Consider the following 17,302-nt stretch of genomic DNA (forward strand, 5'->3'; position numbering starts at 1 on the left):
GAAAGTAATGAATTACATTTACTCGCGTTACTTTAATTGAGTAGCTTTTTTGTATATTTATACTTAAGTTTTTTTTAAAATCTGTACTTTTACTTTTACTTGAGTATGTTTTTAAAAAAGAATTGTAATTCGCTACATTCACTAAATCATATCCATTACTGAGTAAAAATAAATTGTAGGCTTAATAAATTGAAAATATTGCATGTTGCACCGTCGGAACAGAAAGAGACACCTGCGTGAGGGACGCGTCTAAACCGGGGGGGTACACCCTTGACAATGAGAACAGCCATTTTTACCGCAGTTTTGCTCAAAAACATCAGTTCAGTCCCTGTGATTCACTCGCTGCTTACCTCCTCTCTCCCTCCTGTCCTGTGGGTTGGAACCCGCACCTTTGCGCATCGGTGTGACGTCATCAGAATTATGCTCAGTTCGGTAACAAGACTCGGTTCCGTGTTTGAAATGTGTTTCTCTACCGCTCCGCATGGAAGCGGCAAAATAACGTTTAGCGCTCATGACAAGCGGATTCTCAGCGCTTTGCTCATAAAACAGAAGACCTGCAGGCCTCCGTGAGTTAAAACATCCTGATACTGTTTCAGTTGTAAACATTGTGCTCCATCCCGGTGTTTGAACTCAAGTTGCTCCTTGATGCCACAGATATGTGATGATTTAGCTTGTTTTTTTTATTTTACTCCAGAATAAGAGATTAAAGTATCATACAAGCAGTTCAATGTAGTTAAATTAGTCATTCAAATGATTCTAACATGCTGCAGTGTGTGTGTGTGTGTGTGTGTGTGTGTGTGTGTGTGTGTGTGTGTGTGTGTGTGTGTGTGTGTGTGTGTGTGTGTGTGTGTGTGTGTGTGTGTGTGTGTGTTACACACATAGGACTGCATGAGACAGCATGGTGTCATCAAATCGATGCATCTTATTTCTTGGCTGAAGTAATGGCTCAGGAGTATAACTTATATTTCATAAATAATGACGTCTGCAGTGTTTATGATAATGTTTTATCTTATCTTTGGTCTGGGAGGTGTAACTTATCATGATACAAGCCTTTTAAAACATGTTAAAGTGTTACAAGAGGAGATAAATGCATGAATTTAAAGTTCATGTTTGGAGACCAACCTTCACAGTTTGGAGGCTCACGCTGGTGAGGAGACACCATTAGTTCTAGTAACACCTGGGCTCCCAAGGCCTATTCTGACAGGATGGACGTTACGGGACCCTTAAGGATTCCAGTTGGATGATTGGAGGATTATTTAGGAGGATTGGAATGAGCACACTGATTTTAGTGGTGATGGGTTAAAGGCTCGGCATTAAAATTGTAGAAATGCAAAATGACTACACTTTACCATCTATATAAACATGTACTGGGTCCAGTTTTTTATTTTATTAAGGACTTTTGTCATAAATCATTACAGAAAATCCAAATCCGCTCCTCCAGACAGTGAAGAACTGTGTTTCGCATACGTCACTCTAGCACGTAAAACAAGGTAGCTGCTGATGCTAGTATCATGAATCACTGTTATTTGTTTACTTTCATGCTTCTAATTATTACGTAATATTGCGTTTACAGCTGCAGCAAAAGGTGTGAGCCATGTGTCTGTGTCCTACACGCATTTTTAAATAACAGGTCTGATCTAAAATAATAAACTACATCTATAAATCCATCTAGAACTGCACCGCTACTTCTGGACTCTAGACGAGTCCCGTTAGCATGACTGCAGCAAAACTGCTAACCGTGTTAGCTCTGGTAAGGAAAGAACAAGTCCTTTGGGAAAGCTACGACACACACACACACACACACACACACACACACACACACACACACACGCACACGCACACAGATATAATCTAAAAGATGATCTCTATATTTCAACATTAGAACCTCCATGACATCCTGGATCAGTGCAAACAACAAATTGAACTAAGGAGTTACTCCAGCATCAGGAAGATTTATTCTGGTAAATTGTCCATTAAATATTTTCCAGAGTTATATCAATAAATACACACAGCAGTAAAACTGTAGATTACTGAAATATATTGGGACACGTGATGGAGCTAAGACCAGCTGAGAACTCGTCAGCTTAGAGCTCCCAGTGGAGCACAGAAATGAAATATTTAAGAAAAGTAAACAAACTGTACCAATTTTGGTTCTGAAGATGAACAGAATCCTCCTCTATGTCCAAATTGGGTTGCAGATCTTCTGAGTCAAACGGTTTAAAACATGTCTGCACCTCTGGTAGTGATATCCAGCTGGCGGGGTCGGAGTTCGGTTGAACTTCTTTCCGGTAATCCAATATCCATTCTTGTCACCGTATCCCAAAGAAAAAACAAATCTGACCGACTACTAGAGACTTCAGAAGCTACATCTGATTAATGACACATTGTTCTCTGCTATAACGCTAATGCAGAAACAGCGGAGTCAGGCGTTTACTACAGCTGTTTCAGCAGAGCTCCATGTGAAACGTTACCAGCTGCCCAGGGTTTAGACTGGAAGGTAGTTTGTTTTTCCCGCGCCGGTCACAAACATCAGATTTTCTTACAATTCCAGCCGTCAAAATCCAAAAACCTTTTTCATCTGAGGTTTTAATACACATTTACACATGCTGTTCAAACGAATTTTGCCTCTGGCCGATATCTTTAAATGAGTGAGTGAACCCACTACCAAGGATGAACTCTGCTAACTTTAAAAATCAGCTGCTCCAAATAAGCATGAAGGTCAGAGAGGAGCTCTAGGATGGACATGGATAAAGGAACTGTAATGTAGAGGTAAAGTAGGGCAGGGCCAATGTTAACAGCTATCATACGGTCCATTTGAAATGTTTGACTTTCATTTAGCTTGTTATGTGACAGGTTAGAACACAGTCTCATGTTAGAGTTTTGTCATGAGAACATTGAGATACCTCACATACTGATGGCATCTAAAAAATATTTTTTCTTTCTCAAAATAAAGAATAATTTTAATCACTATTGAAACGTACAATCCTAGACAAAACCTCGTCCAATCGATGTGCACGTCCTTTTCTCACTGATTGGATAGAAATCCTTCCATCAAACTGTGTGTGTGTGCGTGCACACACGAGCGTGTTGTGAACTGGTGTTGTGGTTTTGCACTGATGTAACCATCTTTACGCTGACAAAAATGTAACTAAGTAACTTTTACTTTGAGTACATTTTATTTACGATACTTTTTACTTTTATGTGAGTAAAAATTTTGGCAAGTACTTTTACTTGTACTTGAGTAAAAACTTATCAAAGTACTGGTACTCGTACTTAAGTAGGAAATTTTTTTACTCTTTCCACCTCTGCTGTGAACAGGTGCCAGGTCGTGCTGAAAAATGAAATCTTCATCTCCATAAAGCTTTTCAGCAGATAGAAGCATGAAGTGCTCCAAAATCTCCTGATAGCTAGCTGCATTGACCCTGCCCTTGATAAAACACAGTGGACCAACACCAGCAGCTGACATGGCACCCCAGACCATCACTGACTGTGGGTACTTGACACTGAACTTCAGGCATTTTGGCATTTCCCTCTGCCCAGTCTTCCTCCAGACTCTGGCACCTTGATTTCCGAATGACGTGCAAAATTTGCTTTCATCCGAAAAAAGTACTTTGGACCACTGAGCAACAGTCCAGTACTGCTTCTCTGTAGCCCAAGTCAGGCGCTTCTGCTGCTGTTTCTGGCTCAAAAGTGGCTTGACCTGGGGAATGCGGCACCTGTAGCCCATTTCCTGCGTACGCCTGTACATGGTGGCTCTGGATGTTTCTACTCAAGACTCAGTCCACTGCTTCCCAAGGTCCTCCAAGGTGTGGAATCGGTTTTTCTCCACAATCTTCCTCAGGTCACCTCTTCTCGTTGTGCAGCGTTTTCTGCCACACTTTTTCCTTCCCACAGCCTTCCCACTGAGGTGCCTTGATACAGCACTCTGAGAACAGCCTATTCATTCAGAAGTTTCTTTCTGTGTCTTACCCTCTTGCTTGAGGGTGTCAATGATGGCCTTCTGGACAGCAGTAAGGTCAGCAGTCTTACCCATGATTGTGGTTTTGAGTAATGAACCAGGCTGGGAGTTTTTAAAAGCCTCAGGAATCTTTTGCAGGTGTTTAAAGTTAATTAGTTGATTCATATGATTAGGTTGATAGCTCGTTTAGAGAACCTTTTCATGATATGCCAATTTTTTCTGAGATAGGATTTTAGGGTTGTCATGAGCTATATGCCAAAATCATCAATATTAGAAATAATAAACGGTTTGAACTACTTCATTTTAATGTTTATCCATGCGTTACAGAAAATAATGAACTTTATCACAATATGCAAATTTTTTTAGAAGGACCTGTATATGCACAGAGAACATCGAAGAAGTAAAAATCAAGAAAAGTGACTAGCGACTCGCTGAAGAGGATCGGAGTGTGTCTGTGACACAGTCGAGGGCAATGCCGAGTTCATCTAGATCTGTAAAGTGGAAAACCTTATACCTTTCAGAGAGTTTGGCAGATGACTGGTTATTTCAACTTTGGCTGAAGTAGCGCTCATTATTATGAACCCACTATGAATTTAGAGTGTCAGCTGAGCGCGGATTCATCCACAACAACATTTTAACAACCATGAGTCTGTCTGAGGCAAAGGTCCAGGACCTCATGACTATATCCTCTTCAGCAAGCTCCCTAGAGACATTTGATTATGCGCATGCAGGTGACCAGTTCAGGTTTACGTGGAGCAGAAGGAATGTGCTTTCAGGCTGCAGCAGGTGAAATGTTCCTACTTTAAGTGAAATTGTTTAATTGCATTGTTTACATGTTACTACGCCACTCAGTTCTTTATTCCGTTTTACCGTCCGTTTATTTCATTCATAATTTTTTCATGCCTGGAAATAGTTAAATGTCTGTGGTTTAAAATGCAGATTGTGGATTATTATTGCTCAGGAGCTTCTGAAAGTCATAACTTTGTGTGTTGCAACACAGATTTTTTTCCCTTTCTGAAGATGTCAGTGATAAAAAAATAAGGAGAAAATCAATACCGCCAAATGTATAAAGAAACACACACACTGACACTGTAACTAAACTTTGTCTGGCATTATTAACCTTGCATGAATGCCTGTGTGCTGGAAAAGTTGTGTTCGATTGTGTTAAAGGGGTGTGAAGAAGACACACATACACCCACACCCATCACTTTCACTGTGTTCTCATCTCCCTGCTCCCCCCTTTCCTCCATCAGGTTGGTGAGATTAGATTGGTCCCATCCCGGCAGACCCAGTGGGATTATGCTGGGCTATGAGGTTTTACGACGAACCCTTAGATCATGCACGGATGGGTCAACAGGAATAAAACTATCCTCAGGGACAGATTCGGGTGCTTTAAGGTTTGAGTGTTCCTACCTGCAGTGCCCTGTGGGTCACAGTGTTTGTGGGACATCCTGCTTTCATCCTGACAAACAGGTGATTCTTTTTCTTACATAACAAACTCGACACAAAGGCCTTTATTTATGTTTTTTTTTATTCTACCTGCTGCACTTTCAGTTTCCATCTCTTACTTTTATTCTAGTCTCTGATCACTGTTTATTTCTCTTCAACTCAGCCCTTTCTTTTAACTAAACTTGGCACGGGTAAACATTAAATCCCTAACGTGTGCAAACAAGACAAATACCAAAGGTCTTTCTTTGGCTGCTCATTTAACGTTAAGAATATTTTCCTTCATGTACACCCTCAGTATATTAGTCTTTTGCAAACACTAACACACAAACACACACTGAAAGAGAAGCAGACCGCACTTTATATGGAAAGCATGATCAGTGATTAATTTTTTTAAACAGATTAACTTGTCATCTGCATTCACTTCAACCCCTGTGCTTTTGAATGCCAGCCAAGTTAACACGTGAAAATGGAGACACATGGCTTCCAGCGGCACTCATAAAAGCAGTGCGTGTTTGTGAGCTTGAATGTAACCACTCTAAATACTTTACCTAGTAATTTTTTCTCCAACCAGGTTTGCTGCAGCGGACAGCTGCATGCTGCAAAACTACACCATCACTGCTGTGATGGCAGTTATTTGAGTTTGAGCAATCACTCCAACCCTGTATGCTGCAATGGCAAACTTGTCCCATCTCTCCCAGAGCACCAGTGCTGTGGAGGATACTATGTTCTTGTTAAAACCAGTATGTATTCACACGCAGACCAGATTCATTCTGTTCCACTTGACTTAAGTCTGCTCTTCTTCACGTTGTTCAAGTCTTTCCTTCATCTGCCCTTGTCTTTGTAGATGAATACTGCTGTCCTGACCACTTACAGGGCCGGGTCTCAGTGGGGCCAGGTGACAGCTGCTGTGGGGGGGTTCCTTATTCTGTGACAGGCGGCCAGCTTTGCTGCAGTGGGAGTCTCCATGATGGCTATGGGGTCCAGTGCTGCGGAGGCCGGGTAGTGGATGACAAGCTGGAGTGCTGTGGTGATGCAAAGAAGGGGGGTGTACATAAATATAAACCAGGTGAGTTATTAGAAAGTCCTATCATCAGGGGAGGACCACCAGGCTGTGCTTAAGTTCTCTGTTTGTCACTAAAAAAAAAAGTTTGATGGAGCTAAATTAATTCTTGTTTCAGGGAGCGGTCTTCATTTTTAAAACAAATCGGTTGCTCAGAAAACTAGTTACTCAGGCGCAAATAAGTGGTTTAGTCAAGGTCCCATTCCCAGTGGTATTTTGGTATATATGATGCGAGGTGGATGATGGAGGAAGGAAAAGGATGAAAAACAACAAAAGAGAGGATAGGGAAGGGTTGAGAGGTAGACACATGGTGCAGGAACGTGGGGTCATTTCCCTGTCCTCCACTCCCGCGGTGTCCCAAAGCACTCGGATACCGTTGCACAGATGGGACTGTGTGTGTGTGTGTGTGTGTGTGTGTGTGTGTGTGTGTGTGTGTGTGTGTGTGTGTGTGTGTGTCATTAGACATCTTTGTCATGGCAGATGATGATGAAACACACTCAGGATGGCACCGTTGAGGGCACTGCCAAGCACACAGCAGGAGAAATACACACTCATTCTTTCTCCCACACCCACATAGACGTATTACAGCCCCTCTCACCCCGCCCCCTCCCACCTCACCCATTCACTCACACACAGAGTCAACAGGGTGCCCCCAGCAGGGTTTGCTTAGTGTTGAATGCCAGAGACAGACACGTGGCCTCTATTCATCACACATAATCAATGGCCCCATATGGGGAGGCCTGTAGTACTCCATTAGTCTTAAACAACAACACTCACACACACATACAATATTTACATACATAGAGTAACTAAAGAAAAGTTATCACAAATATTTTACATTATTTCTTGTCAGTTGTCATTTCTGTTCTCTAGCAGTTTTTATGGGATTCTCATTAGTAAGATTTGTACTGTTACTATTTTTTTTACTAAGTAGTTATTCAAATGGAAAGATTAAAGTCTCATCAGTTGTCACACACACACTGGTGTGGTGAAAATTGTCCTCTGCATTTGACCCATCCACATGGAGAGTGGGGAGTCACTGTGGCTGCACTCAGGAACTATTTGGGGGTTTAACCCTCCAATCCATCCCCTTAAAGCTGAGCATCAAGCCGGGAGGCATTGGGTCCCATTTTTAAAGTCTTGGGTAAGACCTGACTGGGATTTGAACTAGGGTTGTGACATTTGTGTAGTTTTTCACACTGCCAATTGTCAGTCCAAAAAATAAATGATGGGGAGTTTATTCGTGCATGTGACGTCGTGATGCATAGACGGATTTGCGAACACAAAAGAAGCACAAAACACAATAGAAGTGCAGTGCACATGTTTGCTGGAAAATAAATTTAGATTTTTCTTTTTGCTTAATTTTGTATTTGTAGTTTGGTAGAGTGGCGTATAAACGGCCAGGATTAAACACGGTTAAAGTGTTCAAAGGAAGCCTCGTCTTTGTTTCCCTGTGGTGACCATGGTAGCCTATTTTATTTAAGTAAAATGTATTTTTTCTGTACAAAGGCTACTGGGTTTCTTTCTTTTATGAGTTTGAGTAGAAAATGAAATTAATCGCTGCTACGTTAGGACGCACTCTGAGGAGGAGCGTTTTCTCGCAGCCAGAGGTCACATGATGCTTTTATCCCCGTCACTTTCATTTAATAACCATTCAATACCATTACATTTCCATTCTTTTTAATTAATATTTAGTCCAAACAAGCTGATCAGAGTGCCCCAGTGACATAAACAATGTAATTAAATGCTTTCACTTAAAGTAGGAACATTTCACCTGCTGCGGCCCGAACGCACATTCCTTCTGCTCTGCGTAAACCTGAACTGGTCACCTGCAGCTTGTGCTTAGTCAAATATCTCTAGGGATCTAGGTTAAGAGGTTATGAGGTTCTGGATTTTTGCCTCATGCAGACTCATGGCTGTTTAAATGTTGTTCTGGATGCATTTGCGCTCCACTGACACTCAAACCAGGTGCTGAATAACGAGCGCTACAAAGTTTTAAAACAGGAAACATTTCTCCAAATGAAAAAAACAGAAGTCTTCCAGACTCTCTTAAAGACAGAAGGATTTCCGTTTTCCACGCAACACCTCGCTGCTCTGCACAATGTCAAGTGCGTCACAGACGCTCTCTGACCTCCTCAGCGCGCCGCTTGCTCGCCCACTGTCAGCAGCGAGAGGTGGACGAGGTGAGAAAAGGCTGAGATGCACTATTGGAGATCTTTTCTTGATTGTTACCTCTGCGATGTTTTCTGTGCGTAACGTGTTAAATATTTGTCGTTAAACTAACTCACGGGCAAATGAATAAATATATAAACAAATCGCCTCCTGGAAAAACACAACCGTAACAGCTCAGCCAATGGTCGATTCATTCGTCCCATCGCCCAGCCCTACTTTGAACCCCGATCTCCCAGTCCCAGGGCAGACGTTCCCACCATTAGGCCACTGAGCTCATTCTCAACAAAGTTTTTTATTTATTTGACCCATTCACACTTTTTAAGTCATTTTGTTTCATTGTTGTTTTTCTCTCATCAACAAGACCCCCCTTTTTTTCTTCCAACTGTGCAGGCTATGTGGTCATCCTTCATTTTTGACGAGGCCTCCTGAGGAGTGCATATGCTTCTTACTCAAATTCTTTCATCTTTCTCTTTTATTTACTTCCCACCTCATTTATCCCCTTCTGTCATCTTCTTTGTCACCTTAAACTTTCTTCCTAATTTCCTTTTGGTTATTTGCTTAACCTCTCGCTCTTTCTTTCTTCTTCCGTGCTTTCTTCATTATCTCCCTTCTTTACCTCCACTCCCCCTTCCTTTCACTCATCAGTCATTAGCGTTAGCTTCCCCATTGAGAGCATATGGTATGATGGATTGTAGAGCTAGCAGCGCTAGCAAGGCTAAGGGCCATTTGCCGGGTGCAGTGCGCTGTCGGGGAGCCTTGGGGCCAGGGGTTCAACCTCAGCACAACTGGTCTGTTTCAAGATTGTCACAGACACAATGTGCAGACAGTGATGCCTGTTATTAGATAGTCTAAGTAACTTTGGCACTACATGCTCATGCTCCTCCCAATCACATCAATTTTTCATTAATGTATTTGAAAGTTGTTAAGTTTTGATCAATAGAAATTTCAGAAAGTTAAAAAGAGAAAATGCTTTTGAGAGGGTATCACATATTTCTTAAAATGTTTGTTTAAGGTGTAAGTTGATCAAAAAAGGATGCTTTTCTGAGTTAAATCTCGTAGAAAAATTTACAACAAAGCCAAGATCATAATCAGAGAGGTTTAAAAAAGGATTTAAATCTTCTTAAAAAGGCACAAAACACATCAGATGAATGAAGCTTTAAAAAAAGAAGAGCATTAAAGCGTGCAGAAAAGAAGAAAGCTAGATGAAGCAGATTAAAGGAGGAGTGAAGGGTATCCCATTGTGCCCAGCTGATAGACTAGGTTAGGCTGATGTGATTATGGGGTCCCTGAAGTGCGATCTATCACACATTACCATCCACACTGTCAACAACCATACACACACACTGCAGGGGAACAGCAATGCCTGGAGACAGCTGTCTGGCAACAGAAACACATACCGAATTGTGTGCATGTGTGCGCATGTAGATAAACATGCAACATTAAAACCAAAGCACAGCAACAGTTAAATGCCGCCATTGCAGTCATGTTTCTGGTCCATGATAATTTACTATTGTGTATTTGTTTTTGTAATGTGTCAAAGATGGCCAGATTTGCCACCCAGTCGGCCACTTCCAAACCAAACTTCCTTCCTGCGTGTCATTGTTCTCATTCAGTGAATCAGAATCAGAAGAGTCTTAGTGCCATATGTGCGAGAACTCACAACATTAGGAAATTGCTGTGGTACTTAGAGCAACAAAGGATAAAAATAAGAGAAGTAAGAATTTTATCACGATAAATTTATAATATAAAGTATTTTTTATTAGAGAAAAGGCTACTATATACAAGACAGTGTGGGTACTGATCAGAGAAGAACAGTTCAGGTACAAACACAACACAGGGTCAGGTGACTGAAACCAAGTGACTGGAGTGGGCAGCACTAGGATTGTCATTCATGAGTCCAACTGCATAGGGGAAGAAACTGTTCTTGTGGCGTGAGGTTCTGGTCCGAATGGATCTGAGTCTCCTGCCAGATGGGAGCGAGTCAAAGAGACTGTGTCTAGGGTGACACGGGTCAGCTGTGTTCCGGCCTGCATGCCTCAATGTCCTGTCCTGTATGGAGGGAAGTTTGGAACCAATGACCTTCTCAGCAGGGCACACAATACTCTAAAGCCTCTTCTTGTCCCTGGTGGTAGCTCCAGCATACCACACGGTGATTGAGGAGGTGAGGATGGACTCGATAATTGTGGTGTAGAATAGGGCTGCAACAACGAATCGATAAATTCGATGAAAATCGATTACTAAAAGCGTTGGCAACGAATTGCGTCATCGATTCGTTGTGTTGCGCAACTCTTCCAAAAGCCCCCTCCCCTCCCGCCCGCCGTTGCACGCAGACCGGTGGAGAGCCGGCAGGTGTTTGTAAGAGGAACATGGCAGAAGCAGCGAGACCCCAAAAAAGTAAAAACTTCTAAAGTTTGGGAGCATTTTCAGTTAAATCAGGCGAAGACATGCAACGTTTGTAGGTCAGACTTAGCATGGCACGGGGATACTACGGTGATGATGCAGCGTCTGAAACTCAAGCATGTCAGAATCATCAGCGAGGAAGGAGAGAGCTCGGTGTCCGGGTAAGTAAAAAACTTTTCAAAAGTGATTCACCCAAGCCCCGGATTATTACACAGGCTAGACATGCCCTAAGCTCGTAAAAAAGTCTATAAAATTGTAAGCGTGACGCTATTAGATAGGCGGGGGGAGGGGGGGGGGGGACTCGCGCCGCTGCAAACCGGTTCCGCCGTCACATTCCCGCAGAAACTGGTTGATCACACCGGGGCCAGACTACTAACATGTGGCTTTACAACCACAGTGTCCTCACAAGCGAAAACGCTTTTAAAAGGGAGGGAGGAGTCCTAACTGTTGCTGCAGGCGTGTTGTGTGTGTGTAGTTATATACTGGTTAATATATTTTTGGGTTCAGTTGCTTTCATGTGTCCTAATGTGAGTCTATTTGGGATCATTGGAATGATCAGCAGCATCTCTTGATGTGACTTTATGGCAGTTGCCCAGGGCAACATCACAAGGAGGATGGCATTCATTTACTTTTGTTTTATTTGGTATTTTTCAGTCATTTTTGGAAATAGTGATTAATTTTGATTAATTCACAGCCTATGTTTAATTACATTTAAAAATTAGTTGTTTGACACCCCCAATTATAATAAATGTCTACAGATGAGATCAAACAAAACAGATGAGAATTGCCCTTAAAGAGCAAGTCACCCCCAAATAAACTTTTTTTTTGCTGATAAACTAAATAAACGAGTGTCTAATTGTGCTGCAGACACGTGTCATCAATAATTTGGCACTTCAGTGCATCTTAGTTAAAATTTAAATATTCTGCCTAAAACTGGCAGTGTTGTGCCGTTGTCAGGTAAAAACTCTGCACTGTATTTTAATTTAAATCTGCCACCACTATTGGCTAAGAAGTATGCTATGATGTAAACTGGTACATTATGATGTCACAATGCCGTCGTGAGCCTGAGTGTGTGTGTATTTGTTAGCGGCTCCGCCCTCTCGGTCTGCCAGGAAACAGCATGTGTTGCATTTTTCAAACATGAAGCGGGAGTGGAGTTAGACTCTGGTAGGGGTTGACTTGCTCTTTAAGCTGTTTAACTTGGACCAAGCATTTTAGGTCACAGATAGGTGTAGCTTAGGGTCTCTGTCTATACACTTTATAAGACAATTTAGGTGTTGGCATGTTGGTTTTCTGCTATTGAACTGTTTTCTAATAATGTTGTGTTTAATAAAGTGAAGGAAGGAGAAAAATAACGCTTCCCTAGCAGTTTTAAAAAATGTCCCTATGTAATCTGATTAATCGATTAATCGTGTCGAGACCCCATCCGAGTAATCGATTATCCAAATAATCGTTTGTTGCAGCCCTAGTGTAGAACTGCCTCATTGACTACTGGCAAGTTGAATTTCTTCAGCTGCCTCAGGAAATAAATCCTCTGCTGGGCCTTATTTATGGCAGAGGTGATGGTGGGCTCCCACTTGAGGTCCTGAGTGATGGCGGTGCCCAGGAAGCGACATGAGTCCACCATCATGATGGGAGTATCAGACAGGGTTATGGGGGAGGGGTGCTGTGAGCTTCCTAAAGTGCACTACAACCTCCACTGTCTTCTGGGTGTTAAGCACCAGGACACCAGTTATTGAACCTCCATTCTGTAGGAAGACTCACCCTGTCAGTTCAGTGATGGTACTGTTGTCCGCAAACGTGATAAGCTTCACAGACTTGTGGTTGAAGGTGCAGCCGTTGGTGTAGAAGGAGAAGAGCAGAGGGGAGAGAACACAACCCTGAGGGTGCTGATGATCCGCAGGTCCTAGACATTCTTCCCCAGCCTCACTTGCTGCTTCCTGTTCGTCAACTTGTCAGTGATCCACCTGCAGATGGGGTCAGGCACATTCATCTGGGACAGTTTGTCTTGGAGGAGGTCTGGGAGGATTGTGTTGAAGGCAGAGCTAAAGTCCACGAACAGGATCTTGGTCTAGGTACCTGGGGAGTCCAGATGCTGCAGGATGAAGTGTAGAGCCATGTTGATTAAGTCATCTACAGACTTGTTGGCTCTGTAGGCAAACTGTAGGGGGTCCAGGAGGGGGGGGGGGGGGGGGGGGGGCTGTGAGGGTCTTGAGGTGAGGGAGAACCAGGTGCTCAAATGACTCCACGACCACAGATGTCAGAACTACAGGTCTGTAGTCATTGAGTCCAGTGATCATTTGGCTTCTTGAGGACAGGGACTACGGTGAAGGTTGTATAAATGTTTATGTTGTTGGACTTTTTCCTCAAGATGTTCTTCGACTTTCTCTGTGCCTGCTGCTAGAAATCTCCAGCTCTCTGTAAATTTCAACAAACAGTTAAAAAAGCAGGCATGTCTCCATCCCCCTCTGTAGGCCTGCTGCAGAGCACTTCAGTGGATGTGTGTGATGCAGACACAGAAGCATGAACTCGACTTTAGACCTCGGGACCAGTAGCAAACCATCATCTGCAGACTAAAAAGACCTTGTTGGGACATACGTTGGGACAACCCACCCATCTGTTTCTCCTTCTCTATACTATGGAGCAGAGGACCTCTCACACCAGTGGTGTTCTGTTGCTAAATAAGCGAGTGCGTAATGAATGCAGGACCCACGGAAATGTGGAAGTGCGGCAGTTCTGCAAGACTGAAAACCAAATGGTCCAATAGTTGCTTTCAGTTCGAAACATGTTATATGTGGTTTTTAGACAAATGCGAGAAAACCACTTTATTCTTTTTATTCTTTTTTTTTTTTTGTATTTTGTTTTTTCTCCGCAATATATGTGTAGCTAGCTATACTGTGTTAAAATGTTAAGAGGCATAAAAAAAGCTAATTTTTTTTCCAATTTTGCCATTGTAGATTTCATTTAATCACAAGTCCTAAAATGCTTCCCAAGTTGCACGGGAACCCAACAAAAGGATGCCAGAACCAGCACTGGCATTTTGCTCAGGAAATGTTTTTGCTGTGGGGGGATGCAGTTACTCTGGAGGTCTTTGATTGCTCTGCTAAATTACGTTTAGGTGACAAATGTGAATGTTGAATCTCCATGAAGTCAGATTGCAGGTTCTCTCAGCAGAGGTCATAAGACGAGTGGTGTGTCTTACTTTACATTAGCGTAGCATAGCATCCTACTTAGCCACGACCCATGGACAGAGCTCAGATGTAGGGGTGGAAAGTACTTTGTCTGCACACAATTGGGCTTTGTCAGATGACGTTGAATGCAGAGGTGGGTAGTAATGTACTTAGAAAAGCCGTTCTTATGCCTAAAATTTGTTATGTATACATCTGTAATTTTTTAATACCATGAATTGTCTACAACTTTATATGTTTTTGTCTGAAAGATGATATCATTTGGAAATTATTAGATCTGCTGTTACTCAGTACTCTTGTGTTTTCCCCAAATATTTTTACTGTTAGTGGAGTAAAGTTTTGGACAGCTACTTTTTACTTTTACTAGATTACAAATATGTTGAAGTAGAGCTACGCTGACTGAAGTGATATATTTTCAGCAATAATGAAACGTCTGAGCTCTATTTGTTTCCTTGGAGGTCGTAGGGATCTACGTTGTCGATTGTAGACAATTTCTGAAAACACTATTCCTATCCTCCACAAGTTTATCCCTGTAAGGTATGCGTTCATCCTTGTTCTTCTTATTCATCCTTTTGACTCTTGTGTGCTGCTTCAACTGCTGTGGCTTCCCCTAGCAAGGCCAGTCATACACTCAAGATGGCGCCTTGGGAGTGTGGTTGACAGACAAGTCACGTGTCCGACAGAAGCTGACTGGACAGCGCTAGGACCAATCAGAGCTAAAAAAATATAATAAGTGACATATTCATCACTATGCAAATCAGTAAATGGTGAAGTCTGCCATACGGCATTGAAGAAGAGGGAAACACATCAATTGTTTAAAAAAGGACTTACGTACTTCTATTCTTTCTCAAAGAAAAGCCCAATTCTAAATTTTCTTAAGTTGTTACCAAAGTCATTTCAAAGAAGCTTCATTTCAGAGCTGGTGCCATCTTTGTAGTTTTTCTATGTCACAGCTCTGGTTCTAAGCCCACCCAACGTTTCTCTATAAAATTGGAGCACTGTGATTGGCTGGAGCTAAAATTGTCCAGTCCAGTGGTAGACCCACTGAGGCTACAATGGAACGTAGCTAGATTGGTCTGCAGAGCAAAATCTTTTGCTGTCGCTACGGTATGTCTAGATGTCTAGGCTAACTTTACATGTTTTGGCTGATCGGTGTGTATGCCATCCATAAAACCAAACCTTCTCATTATAAGTGTCTGTATTATAGAGACAGGGTATAATCATCCCCTCTGTTGTTACCCAACAGTACTTCTGTGAGCCTAAATCCTTTCCTTCCAAATCTGCTCAAGTATTTAAACTGCTTTTGTTTCACTTTCAAGTTTATTAAATACTGTTAGTTTTTTAAGAGGAAAATATGCAGTTTTTTTTCTCTTGAGCTCAAGGTTCACTGCCAGCCTTTAATCTCTTCATTTGCTTATCTTTTCTTTTGTGTTTTAGTTTGTATGTAAGATACTCAGATAAAAGTATAGTGAGATTAGAGGGTGTTTAAAGATGTTGTCTTTGGTCTCCTATCACTTCCCCACTCCCCCCACTTCACTGTGCGCTCCACTAATCATTTCCCCTTTACACTTCTTCATCATAGTGTCCGATTTTTAACTCTTCCATCTGCCCTTCAACCCCACTGACACCATTTCTCACCCAGAGTTCTACCGTACACGCTCTACCAAACTCACTTGTCTTTCATGAAAGTGAGTAAATCTTAAAATTGTGTGCATTTCTTTAACTCCTTCTCCTGCTCCCTCCCTCTGTCCCAGCCCAGCAGGCCCCATCCAAACGTTCAAGGACAAATCTGAATATCCCTTTTCACCGTTTAAGTGTTAAAAGCCTGGCGGTGTCGGGGTGTTATCTTAACGCGCCTTGCCGTGCCATCATCAGAGCGCGTGATGAAAATGGCTGTGATGATGCTAAAAGAAAAAAAAAGAGGAGGGGGAGAAAAAGTAATAATCAAATATGTTTTTCAAGGGCACAGTGACCATTTGCTGGAGGGAAATTATCCCAGTAGTTAAGCTAGCTCACTTCAAGGCTGCTGGAGTTGAGAGTGTGTGCATTTTTGTGTGTTTACATAAAACTTATTACTTCACCTGTCCTATGGCTTTGCAGAATAGCGTGCATCTCCATGGAAATGAACATCGTTTGCATGTCCTTTAATTGTTTGTGTCAAATGTTCTCATCAGTTTTTGTCTATTTCTCTTCGGGTTCATGTTCCAAACTGCCAAAAGCCACTCATCAATGAAACGGCCAACAGTAGTGTGTTCCAAACGTCTGCTTACTTCAGAAGATCGAGTGCTCTCTGAACAAAGAAAGACAGTTTTTACTCTGTTAATGTATTTATGATGATGGCTTTCTATTAAATTTACTTTAATGACTGGCAAAAGGCTGTTGGGCACACAGAGAAGAGCACAATCTGGTGTGTGTGTGTGTGTGTGTGTGTGTGTGTGTGTGTGTGTGTGTGTGTGTGTGTGTGTGTGTGTGTGTGTGTGTGTGTGTGTGTGTGTGTGTGTGTGTGTGTGTGTGTGTGCGTGCGTGCGTGCGTGCGTGCGTTGCCTATTGGTTGTTCCAGTTGTCATAGATACAACATTGTGAAAATTTTTCTAAAATGTTGATGCAATTTTTTTTCACTTACAAATTATCACAAGGAATTAGAGTCTTTACCCTCTTTACATGAATGTGTTCTCCAGCTGCTGTTTGTTGTCTCTGTGGCTTGAGTGCATTAAAATACAATAATGTTATTGTACATTTAAAAAACAAAATTGTATTGACTTTTTCTCAGAAGTACAAATACTTATTTGCAAAAGTAGAATACAAAAAATATGTTCTCAAATATCATTTGTACCTGTTTTTGATGATGAAGATGAATGACTTTTCAGATTTTGTCTGAATAACACAGCAGTGATGTACCAGCAGTGAGTCTAGTGTGTATCCTTGACACTAGCCACTACCGGGATTGATAACTTTTTTGTCTGGTTTGCGGGAGAAACTGTTTCAGTTTTAAAGGTGGAATGGATACTGTATGTAAGATTGTGTCAGAAAAATAAGTTTAGTAAATCTTCAAACTTTTTTAAATTATTTTTATTT

At 41.9% G+C, this 17,302-nt stretch overlaps 1 protein-coding gene across 3 annotated transcripts in view; it reads left to right on the forward strand.

Annotated features, from left to right (window-relative positions):
- ush2a (Usher syndrome 2A (autosomal recessive, mild)) overlaps positions 1 to 17,302 on the forward strand; it is a 380,755-nt gene that overhangs the window by 246,440 nt on the left and 117,013 nt on the right. For all 3 annotated transcript variants that reach the window (XM_070554793.1, XM_070554794.1, XM_070554795.1), the window contains exons 60-62: positions 5,212 to 5,431; positions 5,979 to 6,147; positions 6,252 to 6,473. In XM_070554793.1, coding sequence (XP_070410894.1) covers positions 5,212 to 5,431; positions 5,979 to 6,147; positions 6,252 to 6,473 — 611 coding nt within the window. The remainder of the gene's footprint in view (positions 1 to 5,211; positions 5,432 to 5,978; positions 6,148 to 6,251; positions 6,474 to 17,302) is intronic.

The sequence above is a fragment of the Nothobranchius furzeri genome, chromosome 9, assembly GCF_043380555.1.
Source record: "Nothobranchius furzeri strain GRZ-AD chromosome 9, NfurGRZ-RIMD1, whole genome shotgun sequence".
In the NCBI taxonomy this organism is placed as follows: Eukaryota; Metazoa; Chordata; class Actinopteri; order Cyprinodontiformes; family Nothobranchiidae; genus Nothobranchius; species Nothobranchius furzeri.